The sequence below is a fragment of the Bos indicus genome, chromosome 17 (assembly GCF_029378745.1).
Source record: "Bos indicus isolate NIAB-ARS_2022 breed Sahiwal x Tharparkar chromosome 17, NIAB-ARS_B.indTharparkar_mat_pri_1.0, whole genome shotgun sequence".
In the NCBI taxonomy this organism is placed as follows: domain Eukaryota; kingdom Metazoa; phylum Chordata; class Mammalia; order Artiodactyla; family Bovidae; genus Bos; species Bos indicus.
In genome coordinates this window covers 69,760,576-69,779,096 of record NC_091776.1, presented here as the reverse complement: position 1 = coordinate 69,779,096, position 18,521 = coordinate 69,760,576, and the positions used below count along the sequence as shown (strand labels likewise).

The 18,521-nt window shown below is 46.6% G+C and overlaps 1 protein-coding gene across 12 annotated transcripts in view; it reads left to right on the top strand.

Annotated features, from left to right (window-relative positions):
• MORC2 (MORC family CW-type zinc finger 2) overlaps positions 1–18,521 on the top strand; it is a 42,960-nt gene that overhangs the window by 9,634 nt on the left and 14,805 nt on the right. For 11 of the 12 annotated variants that reach the window (XM_070769876.1, XM_070769869.1, XM_019977234.2 and 8 more), the window contains 4 exons: positions 519–553; positions 11,632–11,700; positions 12,189–12,279; positions 15,706–15,814. In XM_070769876.1, coding sequence (XP_070625977.1) covers positions 11,661–11,700; positions 12,189–12,279; positions 15,706–15,814 — 240 coding nt within the window. In that variant the 5' untranslated portion in view covers positions 519–553; positions 11,632–11,660. Of the gene's footprint in view, positions 1–518; positions 554–6,346; positions 9,040–11,631; positions 11,701–12,188; positions 12,280–15,705; positions 15,815–18,521 lie in introns of those variants that run through there. The other variant, XM_070769877.1, reaches the window with a different exon arrangement.

Here is an 18,521-nt window from a genome sequence, read left to right as displayed (position 1 = left end):
CCTTTCAGGTTTAGGGAGGATAAGATTATAGGCTCATGAGTCAGTGTACTGACTGTAGTGTATATACCGTAAGACCTGATTTTCTTAGGCTTTGTGGCAGAGTATTGTTTTCCTTTTTTTCTCAAATCTTGGTGAGAAAGAACAATGGATGAAATATTGGAACATTGTTTATGATCGCAGTCAAACGAGTGATTGGAGTCATTTAGTGTGTAAAGGAATGTTCTTATTTATCCTCTAGCTGTTTTCACTGTGAAATTTTTATTTAAAAAAAGTGTATTCAGACCCTATGTATCTTGTGATTGTTTTAAATAACTTGGAGCTCCAGAGGTGTTTCACAGACATATAAGGAAAAGTGTGTTACCAAATGTAAAAGTATATCTTTAATGTATATAGAATTTCTTTTATGATTTCCTGAAAATAGATTCAAAATAGTATGTATCCCACTCAATACTGTGCATCTTGATGGTTATACTTCATATTCTCATTTGAGTATTGATTTTTTTCCCCCAACTTTGCAGAGATGCTGATGCCACGAGAATTGATATTTATGCAGGTAAGACAGATACCAGTCTTCCTTCTCATGCCCAGTTCCCAGAAGAATTTACTGTTGTGCCTAAAAGTAAATGAGTGGGAGATAACTAGTTTCTGGAGTCTGGGTAGACAGCCTGATTACTCCAGGTTATTAGGCAAGACAGGTAGCCCTGATCAGGTATTTAATAGAAATCAAGAATATTGGTATTAAGGGAACTACTGCGAGGTGCCCAGATCTATCAGTCAGTTCACTTCAGTCGCTCAGTTGTGTATGACTCTTTGCAACCCCATGGACTGCAGCACGCCAGGCCTCCCTTTCCATCACCAACTTCCGGAGTTTACTCAAACTCATGTCCATTGAGTTGGTGATGATATCCAGCCATCTTATCCTTTGTCGCCCCCTTCTCCTCCTGCCTTCAGTCTTTCCCAGCATCAGGGTCTTTTCAAATGAGTCAGTTCTTCACATCAGGTGGCCAAAGTATTAGAGTTTCAGCTTTGTTATCAGTCCTTCCAATGAATATTCAGGACTGATTTCCTTTAGGATGGACTGGTTGGATCTCTTTGCAGTCAAAGGGAATCTCCAGAGTCTTCTCCAACAGTTCAGAAGCATCAGTTCTTCGGTGCTCAGCTTCCTTTATAATCCAGCTCTCACATCCATACATGATTACTGGAAAAACCATAGTTTTGACTAGATAGACCTTTGTTGGTAAAGTAATGTCTCTGCTTTATGCTGTCTAGGTTGGTCGTAACTTTTCTTCCAGGGAGCAAGCATCTTTTAATTTCATGACTGCAGTCACCCATCTGCAGTGATTTTGGAGCCCCCCAGAATAAAGTCTCTCACTGTTTCCATCGTTTCCCCATCTATTTGCCATGAAATGATGGGACTGGATGCCATCCATGATCTTAGTTTTCTGAATGTTGAGTTTTAAGCCAACTTTTTCACTCTCCTCTTTCACTTTCATCAAGAGGCTCTTTAGTTCTTTGCTTTCTGCCATAAGTGTGGTGTCATCTGCATATCTGACGTTATTGATATTTCTTCCAGCAGTCTTGATTCCAGCTTGTGCTTCACCGAGTCCAGTGTTTCTCATGATGTACCCTGCATATAAGTTAAATAAGCAGGGTGACGGTATACAGCCTTGATGTACTCCTTTTCCAATTTGGAACCAGTCTGTTGTTCCATGTCCAGTTCTAACTATTATTTCTTGACCTGCATACAGATTTCTCAGGAGGCAGGTCAGGTGGTCTGGTATTCCCATCTCTTTTAGAATTTTCCACAGTTTATTGTGATCCATATAATCAAAGACTTTGGCATAGTCAATAAAGCAGAAGTAGATGTTTTTCTGGAACTCTCTTGCTTTTTCTATGATCCAGTGGATATTGGCAATTTGATCTCTGGTTCCTCTGCCTTTTCTAAATCCAGCTTGAACATCTGGAAGTTCATGTTTCACGTACTGTTGAAGCCTGGCTTGGAGAGTTTTAAGCTTTACTTTGCTAGTGTGTGAGATTAGTACAGTTGTGAGGTAGTTTGAGCATTCTTTGGCATTGCCTTTCTTTGGGATTGGAATGAAAACTGACCTTTTCCAGTCCTGTGGCCGCTGCTGAGTTTTCCAGATTTACTGTCCTACTGAGTGCAGCACTTTCACAGCATCATCTTTCAGGATTTGAAATAACTGGAATTCCATCACTTCCACTAGCTTTGTTCGTAGTGATGCTTCCTAAGGCCCACTTGACTTCACATTCTAGGATGTCTGGCTCTAGGTGAGTGATCACACCATTATGGTTATCTGGGTCTTGAAGATCTTTTTTGTATAGTTTTTCTGTGTATTCTTGCCACCTCTTCTTAATATCTTCTGCTTCTGTTAGGTCCATACCATTTCCGTCCTTTATTGTACCCATCTTTGCTTGAAATGTTCCCTTGGTATCTCTAATTTTCTTGAAGAGATCTCTAGTCTTTCCCATTCTACTGTTCTCTATTTCTTTGCATAGATCACTGAGGAGGGCTTTCTTATTTCTCCTTGCTATTCTTTGGAACTCTGCTTTCAAATGGGTAGATCTTCCCTTTTCTACTTTGCTTTTTGCTTCTCTTCTTTTCATAGCTATTTGTAAGGCCTCCTTAGACAACCATTTTGCCTTTTTGCATTTCTGTTTCTTGGGGATGGTCTTGATCCCTGCCTTGTGTACAATGTCACAAACCTCTATCCATAATTCTTGAGGCACTCTGTCTGTCAGATCTAATCCCTTGAGTCTATTTCTCACTGTATATTCGTAAGGGATTTGATTTAGGTCATACATGAATTGATGCTTTTGAACTGTGGTGTTGGAGAAGACTCTTGAGAGTCCCTTGGACTGCAAGGAGATCCAACCAGTCCATTCTGAAGGAGATCAGCCCTGGGATTTCTTTGGAAGGAATGATGCTGAAGCTGAAACTCCAGTACTTTGGCCACCTCATGCGAAGAGTTGACTCATTGGAAAGGACTCTGATGCTGGGAGGGATTGGGGGCAGGAGGAGAAGGGGACGACAGAGGATGAGATGGCTGGATGGCATCACTGACTCGATGGACGTGAGTCTGAGTGAACTCTGGGAGTTGGTGATGGACAGGGAGGCCTGGCGTGCTGCAATTCATGGGGTCGCAAAGAGTCGGACACGACTGAGCGACTGATCTGATCTGAGTGGTCTAGTGGTTTTCCCTACTTTCTTCAATTTAAGTCTGAATTTGGCAATAAGGAGTTCATGACCTGAACCATAGTCAGCTCCTCGTCTTGTTTTTGCTGACTGTATAGAGCTTTTCCAGAGCTGTGTATCTATTTAAAGAAAGCCACTGGGATATTAATTGGGTTGATGCGGAGTGAAATGACCAAGTACCACTGATTTTCTTGATTGGAGTTAGCAGGTGGCCAGGTTTGTGGGGTTCGTAGTTTCTGCAGCCAAAGAAAGATCTTGTTGAAGGCCATCTTATCCCTCTGTAATCTTGGTGAGGACAAATCCCAACTTGAAGAGCTGCTGGTGTCAGTTGTACAAAACAGTTGTGTAACTGGATTGGCACTGAGGTTTGCAGAGATGTTCTCAGGCAGAGGAGTCAGGTGGGAAATAGGGCTGCTTTGCTTAGAATTTTAAAATATTGACACCGTCTATTATTTTTGCCTGATTGGCTTTGCTCTTTGGCAGTAAAGTCCTTTCTTTGTTATGGAGTGTGTATAGCAGTGACAGAAATCTTAGTCATTGTCGTTGCCCTACTGCTGCTGCTGCTGCTAGGTCGCTTCAGTCGTGTCCTACTCTGTGCGACCCCATAGACGGCAGCCCACCAGGCTCCCCCGTCCCTGGGGTTCTCCAGGCAAGAACACTGGAGTGGGTTGCTATTTCCTTCTCCAATGCGTGAAAGTGAAAAGTGAAAGTGAAGTCGCTCAGTCGTGTCTGACTAGTAGCAACCCCGTGGACTGCAGCCTACCAGGCTCCTCCATCCGTGAGATTTTCTAGGCAAGAGTACTGGAGTGGCGTGCCCTTGCCTTCTTCGTTGCCCTACCCACCTTTTAATAAACAGCTTGCTTTCTGCCTGTTCAGTGTTTGTACCAGCACATTTTTTGTCATTTGAGTGCTAAAAATTTGGAAGTGGAAAAGAGGAAGATGGCTTTTAAATCCAGTTTGGCTGGCATTGCCTCACTTTTGAAAAACTTGAGTTTTTATGGGAATATATGGTTATCATATAATCCCCCTTTCTCTTTACAGACCCATTTTGATCAATGGAAATAAGCCCTCAATAGAAAGTAATTCTTAGAACTTCCAGTGTCATATAATTGTAAAGAATATTCCCAGATACGATTTCCTTCTGCCTGATACACTTTGGAGCAAAGAAAATACTCAAAACAGTTAAAAATCAGCTATCCTGCTTAAGTTCTAAAAACCTCTGTTCAAAAGGCTCTGCCAAGTGGTGAAAATAAGACTTCTTTTATTTTTAGAAGAGAATAACAGGAGAATGGGTCATAACATAAGAAAGTTAGAAGATGGTTTTTAATAACCCTTAGGCCAGGTGGAACTTTCTTGCTTTTTCCATGATCCAGCGGATGTTCGCAATTTGATCTCTGGTTCCTCTGCCTTTTCTAAAACCAGCTTGAACATCAGGAAGTTCATGGTTCACGTATTGCTGAAGCCTGGCTTGGAGAATCTTGAGCATTACTTTACTAGCATGTGAGATGAGTGCAATTGTGCGGTAGTTTGAGCATTCTTTGGCATTGCCCTCCTTTGGGATTGGAATGAAAACTGACCTTTTCCAGTCCTGTGGCCACTGCTGAGTTTTCCAAATTTGCTGGCATATTGAGTGCAGCACTTTCACAGCATCATCTTTCAGGATTTGAAATAGCTCAACTGGAATTCCATCACCTCCACAAACATTGTTCGTAGTGATGCTTTCTAAGGCCCACTTGACTTCACATTCCAGGATGTCTGGCTCTAGATGAGTGATCACACCATCATGATTATCTGGGTCGTGAAGATCTTTTTTGTACAGTTCTTCTGTGTATTCTTGCCACCTCTTCTTAATATCTTCTGCTTTTGTTAGGTCCATACATTTCTGTCCTTTATCGAGCCCATCTTTGCATGAAATGTTCCCTTGGTATCTCTAATTTTCTTGAAGAGATCCCTAGTCTTTCCCATTCTGTTGTTTTTCTCTATTTCTTTGCATTGATCACTGAGGAAGGCTTTCTTATCTTTTCTTGCTGATCTTTGGAACTCTGCATTCAGATGCTTATATCTTCCCTTTTCTCCTTTGCTTTTCGCTTCTCTTCTTTTCACAGCTATTTGTAAGGCCTCCCCAGAGAGCCATTTTGCTTTTTTGCATTTCTTTTCCATGGGGATGGTCTTGATCCCTGTCTCCTGTACAATGTCACGAACCTCATTCCATAGTTCATCAGGCACTCTATCAGATCTAGGCCCTTAAATCTATTTCTCACTTCCACTGTATAATCATAAGGGATTTGATTTAGGTCATACCTGAATGGTCTAGTTGAGAAATCTGTATGCAGGTCAGGAAGCAACAGTTAGAACTGGACATGGGACAAAGACTGGTTCCAAATAGGAAAAGGAGTACGTCAAGGCTGTATATTGTCACCCTGTTTATTTAACTTATATGCAGAGTACATCATAAGAAACGCTGGACTGGAAGAAGCACAAGCTGTAATCAAGATTGCCGGGAGAAATATCAATAACCTCAGATATGCAGAGGACACCACCCTTATAGCAGAAAGTGAAGAGGAACTCAAAAGCCTCATGATGAAAGTGAAAGTGGAGAGTGAAAAAGTTGGTTTAAAGCTCAACATTCAGAAAAGAAAGATCATGGCATCCGGTCCCATCACTTCATGGGAAATAGATGGGGAAACAGTGTCAGACTTTATTTTTGGGGGCTCCAAAAATCACTGCAGATGGTGACTGCAGCCATGAAATTAAAAGACGTTTACTCCTTGGAAGGAAAGTTATGACCAACCTAGATAGCATATTCAAAAGCAGAGATTACTTTGCCAACAAAGGTCCGTCTAGTCAAGGCTATGGTTTTTCCTGTGGTCATGTGTGGATGTGAGAGTTGGACTGTGAAGAAGGCTGAGCGCCGAAGAATTGATGCTTTTGAACTGTGGTGTTGGAGAAGACTCTTGGGAGTCCCTTGGACTGCAAGGAGATCCAACCAGTCCATTCTGAAGGAGATCAGCCCTGGGATTTCTTTGGAGGGAATGATGCTGAAGCTGAAACTCCAGTACTTTGGCCACCTCATGCGAAGAGTTGACTCACTGGAAAAGACTCTGATGCTGGGAGGGATTGGGGGCAGGAGGAGAAGGGGACGACAGAGGATGAGATGGCTGGATGGCATCACCGACTCAATGGACATGAGTCTGAGTGAACTCCGGGAGTTGGTGATGGACAGGGAGGCCTGGCGTGCTGCTATTCACGGGGTCGCAAAGAGTCGAACACGACTGAGTAACTGAACTGAACTGGAGGCTGGGTGGAGGTATCATTTGTGCACCACAGTAGGTCTCCCACCCCAGAGTGCTTCAGTGAGGAGCAAGAACTACCACCTCTGGAAGAAGTCGAAGCTGTTTACATCATCGCACAGATGGCAAAGCAGAGAATATGTCTCCACTGCAAGTGATGTGGAAGGGGAAAAAATCATCCTGTTTTGGAAGAAGCTTTTTTTTTTTTTTTGGCTGTGTAGCTTATGGGATTTTAGTTCCCTGACCAGGGATTGAACCTAGGGTCACAGCGTGAGAGCCAGGAATCCTAGCCACTGGACAGCCAGGGAATTCATGGGAAAAACTTTTTTTTTTTTTGTGGCGTCACAATTTTATTTTATTATTATTATTATTTTTTTTTTTTTGCCATTCTCCCAAATCTTCCCACCCTCTCCCTCGGAAAAACTTTTAAAAGAGATCATCTCTGCTCCTGTTTACCACCTTTGACCTTTCATTTCAGTCTTTCAGTCGTTTACCACCTTTGGTGGGTGGATTTCAGCAAAGACGCAGTGCTTTCACTTGGAATGCAACGGAGCAGTTGGATTTCAATTTAAATGCAAATGGCCCAGTGTACTTTTATTGTGTGCTCAGTGTTACCTGTTGTGCTTTGGGAGGACTTCGGGAGGAGTCCAGAGAGTATGAGGTGGGGCCTTTGCTAAATTGCCATTAGAGAATTTAGTTGTTTATCGGAGACAGGACTCCACAGTTGATTAGGGAAGAATAACTTGATCTAGAGGGAACTGTCAAGGTAGTTACGGATTAAATGGCATGATAGAAGCACTAAGCACTCTACCGTTTTGGGAAAAGACTTCATTTACTCCGAGTGCCTTGAGACTGGGAATCTTGACTGAGGTGCCCCAGCTTCACACTCTTCTACCTCAGTGTTACATTAGTACATTCAATAGAAATAAAAGCTACCTCATTTTACAAGTAGGATAATAGAATTTGTTGTTGTTCAGTTGCTCAGTTGTGTCCGACTCTTTGTGACCCCCTGGACTGCAGCACTGCAGGCCTCCCTGCCCATCACCAACTCCTGGAGCTTGCTCACACTCATGTGCATCGAGTTGCCGATGCCATCCCATCATCTCATCCTCTGTTTTCCCTTCTCCTCTTGCCTTCAGTCTTTGTTAGCATCAGGGTCTTTTCTAAGGAGTCAGTGCTTCGCATCAAGTGACCAAAGTATTGAAGCTTCAGTTTCAGCATCCAGTCCTTCCAATGAATGTTCAGGACTGATTTCCTGTAGGATTGACTGGTTTAATCTTGCAGTACAGGGGACTCGCAAGAATCTTCTCCAACACGACAGTTCAAAAGCATCAGTTGTTTGGCGTTCAGCCTTGTTTATGGTCCAACTCTCACATCCATACATTGACTTCTGAAAAAACCATACCTTTCACTCTACGGACCTATGTCGCTAAAGTAACGTCTCTGCTTTTTAATATGCTTTCTAGGTTTGTCATAGTTTTACAAAGAGCAAGCGTCTTTTAATTTCATGACTGTAGTCACCATCTGCAGTGATTTTTGGAGCCCAAGGAAATAACGTCTGTCAGTGTTTCCATTGTTTCCCCATCTATTTGCCATGAAGTGATAGGACCGCATGCCTTGATCTTCATTTTTTTTTTAATGCTGAGTTTTAAGCCAGCTTTTTCACTCTGCTCTTTCACGTTCATCAAGAGGCTCTTTAGTTCATAAAGGACAAACTGTATGGAGGATAATAGAATTAATAATATAATATGAAGTTTTTGTTGTTAATCTATCAGGGAACGTATTTTCCTGTCTCCCTTTCTAAAAGTAGCTTGATCCTGAACTTAGAAATCTTCCCAAACATCAAATGTAGTTTGAATTTGCCACAAATTCACATTACAGCTTAAAGAAGGGTGAGAGAGAAACCAGACTCCGGTACCCAACGTGTTCCTGTTAGATGGGGCCAGACTAGAACATGCCTGTCAGACTGTTTTTATTGACTTTCTGGACATCCTTCGATAGGGACTGCTGTGCTTCAAAGAAAGATTCCTCTTGTGATGCCAGGTCAGTGGTTAGTAAATGGAAACTTAGAGCAAATGCAGCTGAAATGAATACTGTTCAAACAGATTGCAGAGTACGATGAATAACTTGACGGTCGTTCTGTTACAGCCTCTGCTGAGGACAGCGTTATCTTGTTACCTCTGATGGTTCACTTAAAGCTCCATTTTATGTCTCCTCCAGCTTCTTTTTCCTGTTCTTCCCAGTGGGAGCTGGATGGAGGAATGTTGCAGTAATTGGGAGAAGCCAGACTTGGTCATCTAGGGGTAGCTTAGATGGGCCGCCTCCCACACGGTTCTGTGATGTCCTAAGCTGCCACCAGCGTCTGAGGCCAACTGCACAGAAGGCAGTTTGGCTCTGTCCTCCTCTAGGATGTATGCTGAGAGGGGGCGCAGACAATCCCCAGCTGCCCAGAGCCCCTCCTCTATCCAGAACTCCCACCAGCTTCATAGAATCCTTTCCTCGAGGCTTCGGATGTCATTCAGTTGGTTGATTAAAGTGAGTAGAAGGTGTGAGGAATGCATGTCCTAACTGCTGGAACGTCTGGGGGTTTTGTTGCAGGCAGGGGAGTCTCTAGTTCTTGCTAACTCTAGCTCTGCTTTACAAAGAGTGGTCCAGTAGTGGACAGTATTGGCATCACCTGGGAACAGTTTAGAAATGCAGATGGAGACCTCAGATCCTCCAGGGTGGAGCCCAGAATCTGTTGTAACAAGCTCTTCAGGTGATTCTTAAACGCACACTGCTTTTGCTCGAGCTGACGCTCTTCTCTGTCTTCTGCTTAAACCCTCCTTAACCATATGCTTGCAGGGGATAGTGTCCACTGGACTGGAAGCTCCCTGAAGGCAGTGGTCATAGTGGCATTGTTCTTGGCTATTATCTTCATTACAGGGCCGGGCACATCAAATAAATGTGTGATGGTGAAGCATTGTGAAGATGCCATACTGCCTGGTTTTGTTTTGTTTTGTTTACGAAGTTGAAGGAGTTACTGCCATGTCAGCTAGTCTGTCTTGGCTGCACATGACCATGGACCTGAACACTGCTAGACGCTTTCAGGCTGTGTGTCATTTATATGGCCAGGAGGACCCTCCATAGGTGTGTCTCTTAAACGGTATGAAAAAGATTTAAAATGAAGTCCTTGAGCAAGAAAGGGATCTCAGAGCCAGCGTTAAGAGATGACTGTGTGTTAAAACAGCCTGTGAGTCCTATTCTACCAAACGCAAGGGCCTGGAAGCAACTTCCTAGGTAGTGTTCAAGAAATACCAGTAATCCTTGGAGATTTTTCAGATGCACTTGGCTTGAACCACTTTCTAGCTCCCAAAGCAGAGTCTTCATGTGCATCTTAGGCTAAATCATTAAGCAAATGGCTCTTGGCTACATTTAGAACACTTCCTGTACCATGCTCTGTCCCTGACCCAGTTGAGTCTCCATCTGACACTTTGCTTCCTCCAGAAGAAAACTGAAGATTTCTGTCCCTTTTCTGCACTTGGTTCTGCTTACTAGATCTCATTTGGATTCTCCAGACTGATAAAAGGCTCTGCCACAAGGAGAAATTTTCTTATCTACAAGTCGGGCTTCCAGGAAGGTCCTTATGCTTGAACTATCAAGAAGCATTTGTTAATGTTTCAGTAAAGTTCAGCCATGAAATTAAAAGACGCTTGCTCCTTGGAAGAAAAGCTATGACCAACCTAGATAGCATATTAAAAAGCAGAGACATTACTTTGCCATCAAAGTCAAAGCTAGTCTAGTCAGAGCTATGGTTTTTCCAGTAGTCATGTATGGATGTGAAAGCTGGACTATAAAGAAAGCTAAGTGCCAAAGAACTGATGCTTTTGAATTGCAGTGTTGGAGAAGACTCTTGAGACTCCCTTGGGCTGCAAGGAGATCAAACCAGTCAATCCTAAAGAAATCAGTCCTAAATATTCATTGGAAGGACTGATCCTGAAGCTGAAGCTCCAATACTTTGGCCACCTGAAATGAAGAACTGACTCATTTGAAAAGACCCTGATGCTGGGAAAGAGTGAAGGTGGGAGGAGAAGGGGACGACAGAGGATGAGATGGTTGGATGGCATCACCGACTTGATAGGCATGAGTTTGAGTAAGCTCCGGGAGTCGGTGATGGACAGGGAAGCCTGGCGTGCTGCAGTCCATGGGGTCACAAAGAGTTGGACACGACTGAGCGACTGAAGTGAACTGAAAGTTCAGCTTCCTGAACAGCAAGTGATACTTGAAAATTTCTGTGGCTTATTGAACTTTTGAAATAGCATTTTAAATTACATTAACCCATTTAAGAGGCAATTATAATTTACTTGAATCTTCAGCCGGAGGGGAGGACAGAGCATTTTAGACTGAGATTCCCTTGCTTAGGTAGTTGTATAAAGTTGGCAAACTAGCTTGGTGGAGATAGAAATGTCCTCAGTTAGGAACTAGACTCCAAAGCCAGTTTAGACTTATCTCTGTAGCACTGTAAACTGGCCTTCCTCCTTTTAGTGTACATGGTCTCCTGATTCCAAGACCTGTGCTGTTCCTCCTTTGCCCATGTCAACCTCGTGACTGGAGTCGAAGGGCACCTTGGAAATTCTCGTTTAGCAGCCCTTTCCCTATTTGGGAGGCTCTTCTGTGGCGTTCGTGGTGTACTTGGACCAGACTACTCTGAGTGACCACTTGTTGCTGCAGCAACGGCCGCTGCAGGGGGCTTCTTTTTTCCCTTGGAATGGTGGCCTTACTCCGTGGGGTTCCTTCCCATCAGCCAGGATGCCTGGCCACAGCTGCACCGTATTTTACTGTCCAGTGACTGCCCCTCCTCCCAGGCCCTTCGAGCAGGTGCAGGGGGAAACCAGGCGGCTCTCACTGCGCTCCGTTCGGTCTCGCTCCTGGGGTGGGGGGTCTTGGGTTGAATGAGGCTCAGACCTTTGAGTTTTGAGAGCCTGGGGAAGAAAAGTAAACTTTCCCGTTTCCCTCTCCCCTGCTGGCATTGCTAGAAGGAGAAGACCTTTTTGGGCCCAGCTCCACAGGGATCCGCCTTCCAATCATACCCAAGTCACTGCCCTCTGGTGGGTAACCGCCTAGTAATGGCAGCTCCTCCTTTTACAGAAAGGCGAGAGGACCTTCGAGGAGGATTTATGCTTTGTTTTTTGGATGATGGAGCGGGAATGGATCCAAGTAAGTGATGGGCTGATTGCTTCTTTTGGGGAGGATGTAACTAAGCATTTTTATAAAATGCTTATTGTGTTAATTTGTTTTTCTGTTGCCTCACTCTTGTGACTAGAAGGGTGAGGGCAGTTTCTTGCAACATCTCAGGCTTAATTCCACTCCCAGATTTGCCAGGTCTTGTCCTAATGTGGGAGATAGGATCTGAATGGCAGCCTTAAGTCCGTCAGGCTACCTGTCTGTTGACATTGGCTTGCATAACATCCTGGAGCTGGAACTGTGGTGGCCTGCCCCAGCCTAGTTAGTGCGTTCTGGTAATGGAACTAGGACCTCGTGATGGTGGTGCTGACAGGCCAGTCGGAGGTTTCCTCCATTTGCCTCCCAGTTGTGAATTTCCTGGCAGAGGTTTTCAGTAGACAGACAGCCCCGCTTGGATTTATTTTTGAGAGCCTGGGAAAGAAAAGCACACTTTGCCCTTTCTCTCTCGCCTGCCTCTTCAGGTGATGCTGCCAGCGTGATCCAGTTCGGGAAGTCGGCCAAGCGAACGCCTGAGTCCACCCAAATCGGGCAGTATGGGAACGGGTTAAAGTCGTAAGTATACCAGAAGCCCGTCACAGGACTCAACAAAATCAAGCGTTGCTCTCCCTGTCACTTCATCACCTTAATCCTGGAACAGGAGGACAGTCAGGAAGGGGTGGTGGCTAGGGACTTAGCAACTGATGGCCAGAAACGTGAACTAAACCAACTTTCAGTCTGGTTTACGCCACAGATGAAAGAGTGTGAATTTCCAGAACCATTGAGGAGGAGAATCTGTAGGCTTCTCTGAGCACTGTGTTCTGGAAGGGTGCCTCCCCTCTGGTTGGAAATTCTCATTTGTACCTGTGATTGAGGATGCTCGTGGTCGTTTTGTGTGCTGGGGATGCATCTGAGGTGGTGAGGGTCTCCCGGTGCAGCATTGTTCCCAGAGCAGCTGGCATGCTTTGTGCCAGGCACTGGGGATCCAGGGTGAGAGACCCAAAGCCTCCCCCACATGGAGGGCCTGGTTGCTGCTCACATGTCCTGCCAGGCCCTGTAGCAGGGACTTACCTTATGTCTTCATATCCCTTGGGACTACTTTCTCAGTCCCTTGGTTCCCACTTGTTTGGTGTGTGGAATGTGTTGTTCTGGTTTTGAGCAAAGCCCCAAGAGAAGGGTTTCTATTTCTGAAATGCTCACTTCCAGCTGTACATACCTTTGGATGGAATAAGATTTATTGGGATTAGAGTTTGTACAGATGGAGTTCTGAGTCATGTTTCTGGTCTTGCTGTGGAAACGTGTTGTGTTCTTTGAGGGTGTGTTTGGCCGGGCAGCAGCATAGGCTGTGCGTCTGTGCAGCAGGCTGGGGCTTGTGCGGGAGAGAGACGATGCCTCCCACGGCTGCACAGACCTAATGCCTGGACTTCCCACTCGTCTCTCAGTGTCAGGCACTTAGCACGTGCTGGACACTGTGCTGAAAAACGTCACCTGGGTGATATAGTTTAATCCTCACCCAAGCCCTGTGAGGTGTAGGTACCATGATTCTCAGCTTCAGATGCAAGAAGCAAGGTTTATCTGGGTGGAGTGACTTGCCCAGAGGTGTGAAAATGCCCAGGGGCTGAGGTGTGCACCACGTCTTTCTGATGGCAAGGCCGGAGCTGCTGTCTGCCTCACTTCAGTCAGATGAACCAGGGTTCGGATGTGATATCAGTCACTTACCCTCTGAGGCTCGGCTTCCTCCTTTGTAACGTGGGGTGTAACGCATGTGAGTGGGTTAAGAACTACGTGCTCTCGCTCAGGGCCGTGAGTGCCCTAGCCTGGTTTCTCACTTCTGATTTTCTCTCTCCTTCTTTAATCTTTCCATGCTAAATTTTTGGCCTGCTCTGGTGGACCTGGGGTAGGGTCTGGGAACCTTTCTTTTGCCCCTGACGTGTTCCCTAGGTGATTCTGGTGTGGTCATCTAAGTCTCCAGCCACTGATGTGTCAGATGTAAGAAGCCTGGACTTCCCTCCGGGATGGTAGGCAGCCTCCTCCCATGTGGTTTCATCAGCTCTATGGCTGCAGACAAGCCCTTTCACCTCTCTGAATGTCTGCTTCCTGCTGTAAAATATGGGTTTCTAATCCCTGACATTCTTCCTTACTGAGCAAATTTCGGGAGCAGATGAAATGTGAGTCTGAAAGTGCTTAGAAGACCAGGAAGGAAAACACACAGAAGTTGGGAGTGTTGTCATCAGCGTATTTTAGTAGAACGCCTTTTGGGGAGGAGCCATTGAGATGGGGCCATCTAGTGTTCAGACTGAATTCATTTTGAGATGAATTTAGAAATTAAGAGTTTCAGGAGGAAGTGATTTGTGGTGAGAAGAGGGCTAAGAAGCAGAGAAGTCAGCAGAGAAGTGGCATTTTTGAGTGGTTGCTATTTATTTCCCCTCCAAGGTCAGGATCAAAGACAGAGGGAAGAGGCACAAAAGGGAGGTTTTGCCAAATTAGGGCATGAGCAGGCTTTGACAGAAGGCAAGCTGGCTCGCCGCATTTTGCTTCTGGTAGGCTTCAGGGAGGAGAAGGCGATGGCACCCCACTCCAGCACTCTTGCCTGGAAAATCCCATGGATGGAGGAGCCTGGTAGGCTGCAGTCCATGAGGTCGCTAAGAGTCGGACTCGACTGAGTGACTTCACTTTCACTTTTCACTTTCCTGCATTGGAGAAGGAAATGGTAACCTGCTCCAGGGTTCTTGCCTGGAGAATCCCAGGGACGGGGGAGCCCAGGGACGTGGGAGCCTGGTAGGAGGCCGTCTATGGGGTCGCACAGAGTCGGACACGACTGAAGTGACGCAGCCGCAGCAGCAGCAGGCTTCAGGAGGAGGACCATGGGATTGTGTGGGGGAGGGAGCATTGCCAGTGCCTCGAAAAACGGAGAACGAGAGACATAACTTGGCAGCCCCCAGGGTGTCTCTGGATAGTGTCCTGGAGTTTTCCCGAATGTTTGGGGAAGTGGGTCATGGCATTCACTTGTGTGCTTGGCATGCCGGCCCGGCTTGTGTTTGTACACAGAAGAGAGTAGTAAGGTTTCGCACCACCATCACCGCCCTGGGGTCTTAGAGGACTAATGAGGTAACAGAAGCTGCTCAGGAGACGGGAACCGCGTGGCCATTGTTCGGTGGGCACCCCTCCGCCAGGGTTTCACGCTTTTACCCTGTTTCATATTGTTGGGAAAGGTGTGTCCTTGTCTGCTCCTCAGAAGGATTAACTCGGCCAAGTTGAGGAAGGGGCAGTTGATTCCATTCAGACTTCTGCCTTCTGGAAGTCAGCCTCGAGGCATATTTCTCAGAAATCACTCGGGTCCTACAGCAGGAACCAGTGGCTTAATGAGTAGACATAACAATACAATTCAAGACCCAGGATGGCTGTGGTTATAGGCCGTGAGCCAGTGGTAGAACGCCTTGAAACTCTTCAGCAGTGATGCTTTGCCTGGTTAGCCCTGTATTTGGCTGAGCCTCAAGGTCACCCTGGTTTTTGGAGGACTTGTGAGCACAGGTATTGTGGGCTGTTCCCTTCTCCTGACAGTGCTGTTCTTCAACGAGTGGATGGGGTGGGTTAGTGTCAGCGGAGCAAGGACAGGGTGAGAGCTGGATATGCTCAGCGTGGAAGTCGACGTGTTGAAGGTGTTACTGGAGTGAAGCCTGTGTGGCTGGGAGGTGCCCAGAGCACGGAAGCGACAGGCTGGGGCTGGTGCTCGGTGGTGAGACAGGAGAGAGCCTAGTGTGGTGGGGCCTTGTGGAGAAGGTGGTAAGGAGAGCTGGGCCCGTGAAGGGCAGGAAGAGGAGTGTCACAGGGGAGGAAGGGGTTCAAGGGCTGTGGCGTTCAGCGGGGGGTCCTGGGCCCCAGGGACGCCTTCAGGAGAATCCTCCAAAGGCAGTTTCATCACACCCAGAGCAGGGATTTGCCCTTTTTTCAGTCGAGCTTTTGATTCCCTGGGAGAGTAATCCTTGTCTGCTTCCCTTTCAGGGGCTCGATGCGCATTGGGAAGGATTTTATCCTCTTCACCAAGAAGGAAGACACCATGACCTGCCTCTTCCTGTCACGCACCTTTCATGAGGAGGAAGGCATTGATGAGGTGGGTCCCCTCCTCACGTTCCCAGTCACCATCCCACGTCTCCCGGTTCTGTCCAGACTCTTCTCGCAGGTCACTTGTATGCTGGGCTTGTTGGGGTTTCAGAATTGCAGCCACATCCCCGGTTAGGGGATTAGCCAATTGGTTGTATGAATTAGTTAAGGGGTTAAGGCAGGTATCATTTCACAGCTTCAGAGAACAGTTGTTCTAAGAATGGGGCTGCACATGGCAGGAGCCAAGAAGTGCATTTGTATCTCTCCTAGATCTGCAGCTTGAGTTTGGTCCTGGGGTGTGGGGCGGGGCTAGGGGTGTCCCTCCAGAGAGCTGTTTTATCAGGGGGAGTGTATGGGGCCTCCCCCACTACGGGTGGAGACCACAGCTGGTGATAATAATAGGAAGAGTGCTGTCTTTCCGGTGTGATGGTGATTCAGTGCCATGTGCCCTGAGTGCATTTTCTGTTCACCGTCGGTATCAGAAAGGCAGTCTGATTACCCGCAGGGGCCTGGGTGGGTAGTGAAGCAGGTAAACACATGGGAAATCAGTGTAAGTTCTTCGGTAAGTGGCAACTGTCACTCGGCCCCAGCTGATTATTGTTACACTAGAAGAAAGGCCTAATGACTCTAGAATATTCTGATTTTGAAACCTTTTGGTAATTAAAAACATAAGTTACCCAGCTGATTCTGGGCCTGGTGGCTCAGATATCTGCAGAGCTGGTCTGGTGAGGTCCATGCCCGCTCACTGGAGGATCATGGAAGGCCTTGGCCTGCCCAGCCTCAGGCTGGACTACCTCCTTTGCTGTGAGAAATGGAGGCAAGAGGTTGAGAAAGGAGGCTGAGCGGGTCGGCAGAGAACATGTCTGTCGTGTAAGCGGGCGGATTTGGTCAGAGTTTCAGTGGCTTTCATCTGTGTTGGCTGGCTGTGCTTAGACGGGCCCTGGCCTTGTTTAGATGTGAGGTTGCATCGCAGTAGATGAGCTCGTGTGCGTTTTCTTGGTGAGCCAGAGAGCGTTTGCCTTTTCAGTGAGTCAGGTGCCGCAGCAGGAGAGCATTCTTGGGAAGGAGGGGCCGGAGGGTGCAGCCCCTGCTGGGCTCTTCGGGTCTTTTTGTGAATGACTGAGGGTGGCAGGAGGAGGGGTGCATGTCAGCAGAAGTGGTCCAGGTCCTGAGAGTGGGTGGGGGCTTGGCAGATGGTAGAAGCCTCTGGAGAACAGGGAGGGCAAGTTGGACTTGACCCCCAGGCCTTGGGAAGTGTGTGAGACTTTATTAAAAGCAGCCACTAAAGGGAATCTAAGCAGGGGTGTGACAGTGTCAGATTCTCTTTGGAAAAATCAGTTTGGCTATTTGGTGGCTGGACTGGAAAGATCAGGGCACTGGTGTTTAGAGGCCGTGGCTGTTTGTAGCCTGGCGGGACTCCAGCAGGAAGTTGGATAAATATGAGTGGTCGTCATCTCGTGGGGCCTCAAATTTGGTGGTCAGTCAGTTGGACAGGGGAAGGGGAAGGAGGAGGGTTTGTGGACGGCTGAGGTCCTAGTGTGCAGGGGAAGCCAAGAGAGTGGCGACACCGAAAGAAAAGGAGCTGTGTTCCCACGGCAGGCGATGCCAAAAGCGGTGAAGTGCCCACAGGTTAAAGTGATGCGATTGTCACCTGGGATGCTGAGAAGGATGAGAGGCGTGGCGAGAGGCACAGATCATAGAACACAAATGGAGCTCAATACCCCTGGCCAAAAAGCTAGGTTGAAATTTTTTCCTTACTTGGTGCTAGAAGGTCACTGTTTTGGATCCTGCTCTAGTGTGAACTCAGCCAAGATTTTAAAATAAGATCATTTTCAGCTGGGTAGGAATGTGTCCAAACCAGCCCCAGGGTTGGTTCTTAGAAACCAGTGAAGTGCCTCAGAACTCTTAACAGTTTATCACCACAGAGCTTGTTAAGTCACAGAGTCCCCTTCTGCACAGGGTGGGCATCAGTTTCGACCCTGCTGGGGTGCAGAGCTTGTTCCCTCGGGAGAGGGAATCCCAGGCCACAGGGCTCCCTGGGAGCTGCGGGAGGTTCAGTTGATGCCTCTGGAGAAGTGGCATTTGCTGTAGGGTTTTTGAAGAATGAGTAGGACTTTTTCCCCCTAGCTTTACTGAGGTATAATTGACAAGAGTAGGATTTTTTAGAAGATTACTTAGATGTAAGATTAAATCTCATACATATGACAGGGCATATTAAAACTGGGTGTATGTAACTGAATCGCTTTGCTATAGAGCGGCAGTTAACACTGTAGATCATAAGGCAGGTACTCACATAGCCACCGTCATAGACTGAGGCTGGGGGTCCCTCTGTGCCCCTCACCCACCATATCCTCACTTCACCTCCGAAGAAGCTGCTTTGGGGATGATCGTTTCCTTGTTTTATAGTTCTGTCCCCTGTGTATGCATTTGTGAACAGTAGTTTAGTTTCCTAGTTATGAATTTTATATAAATGGACCCGTACTGTAGGGTTGTTTTTAACTTAACAGCAGGATAACTGCTTTACAGCGTTTTGTGGTTTTCTGTCATACATCAACAAGGGGACCCACGCCCCTCCTTGCGGAGCTCCCCCCTCGGCTTTGTTGTTGATTCTGTACGCTGCCGCTTTCACGTCACTGTCTGTGAGCTCCGTCTCTGCTGACGCAGTAGCTGTAGGTGGTTCATTTTCATCACTGCCCAGAATTCCGTGCTATGAATAC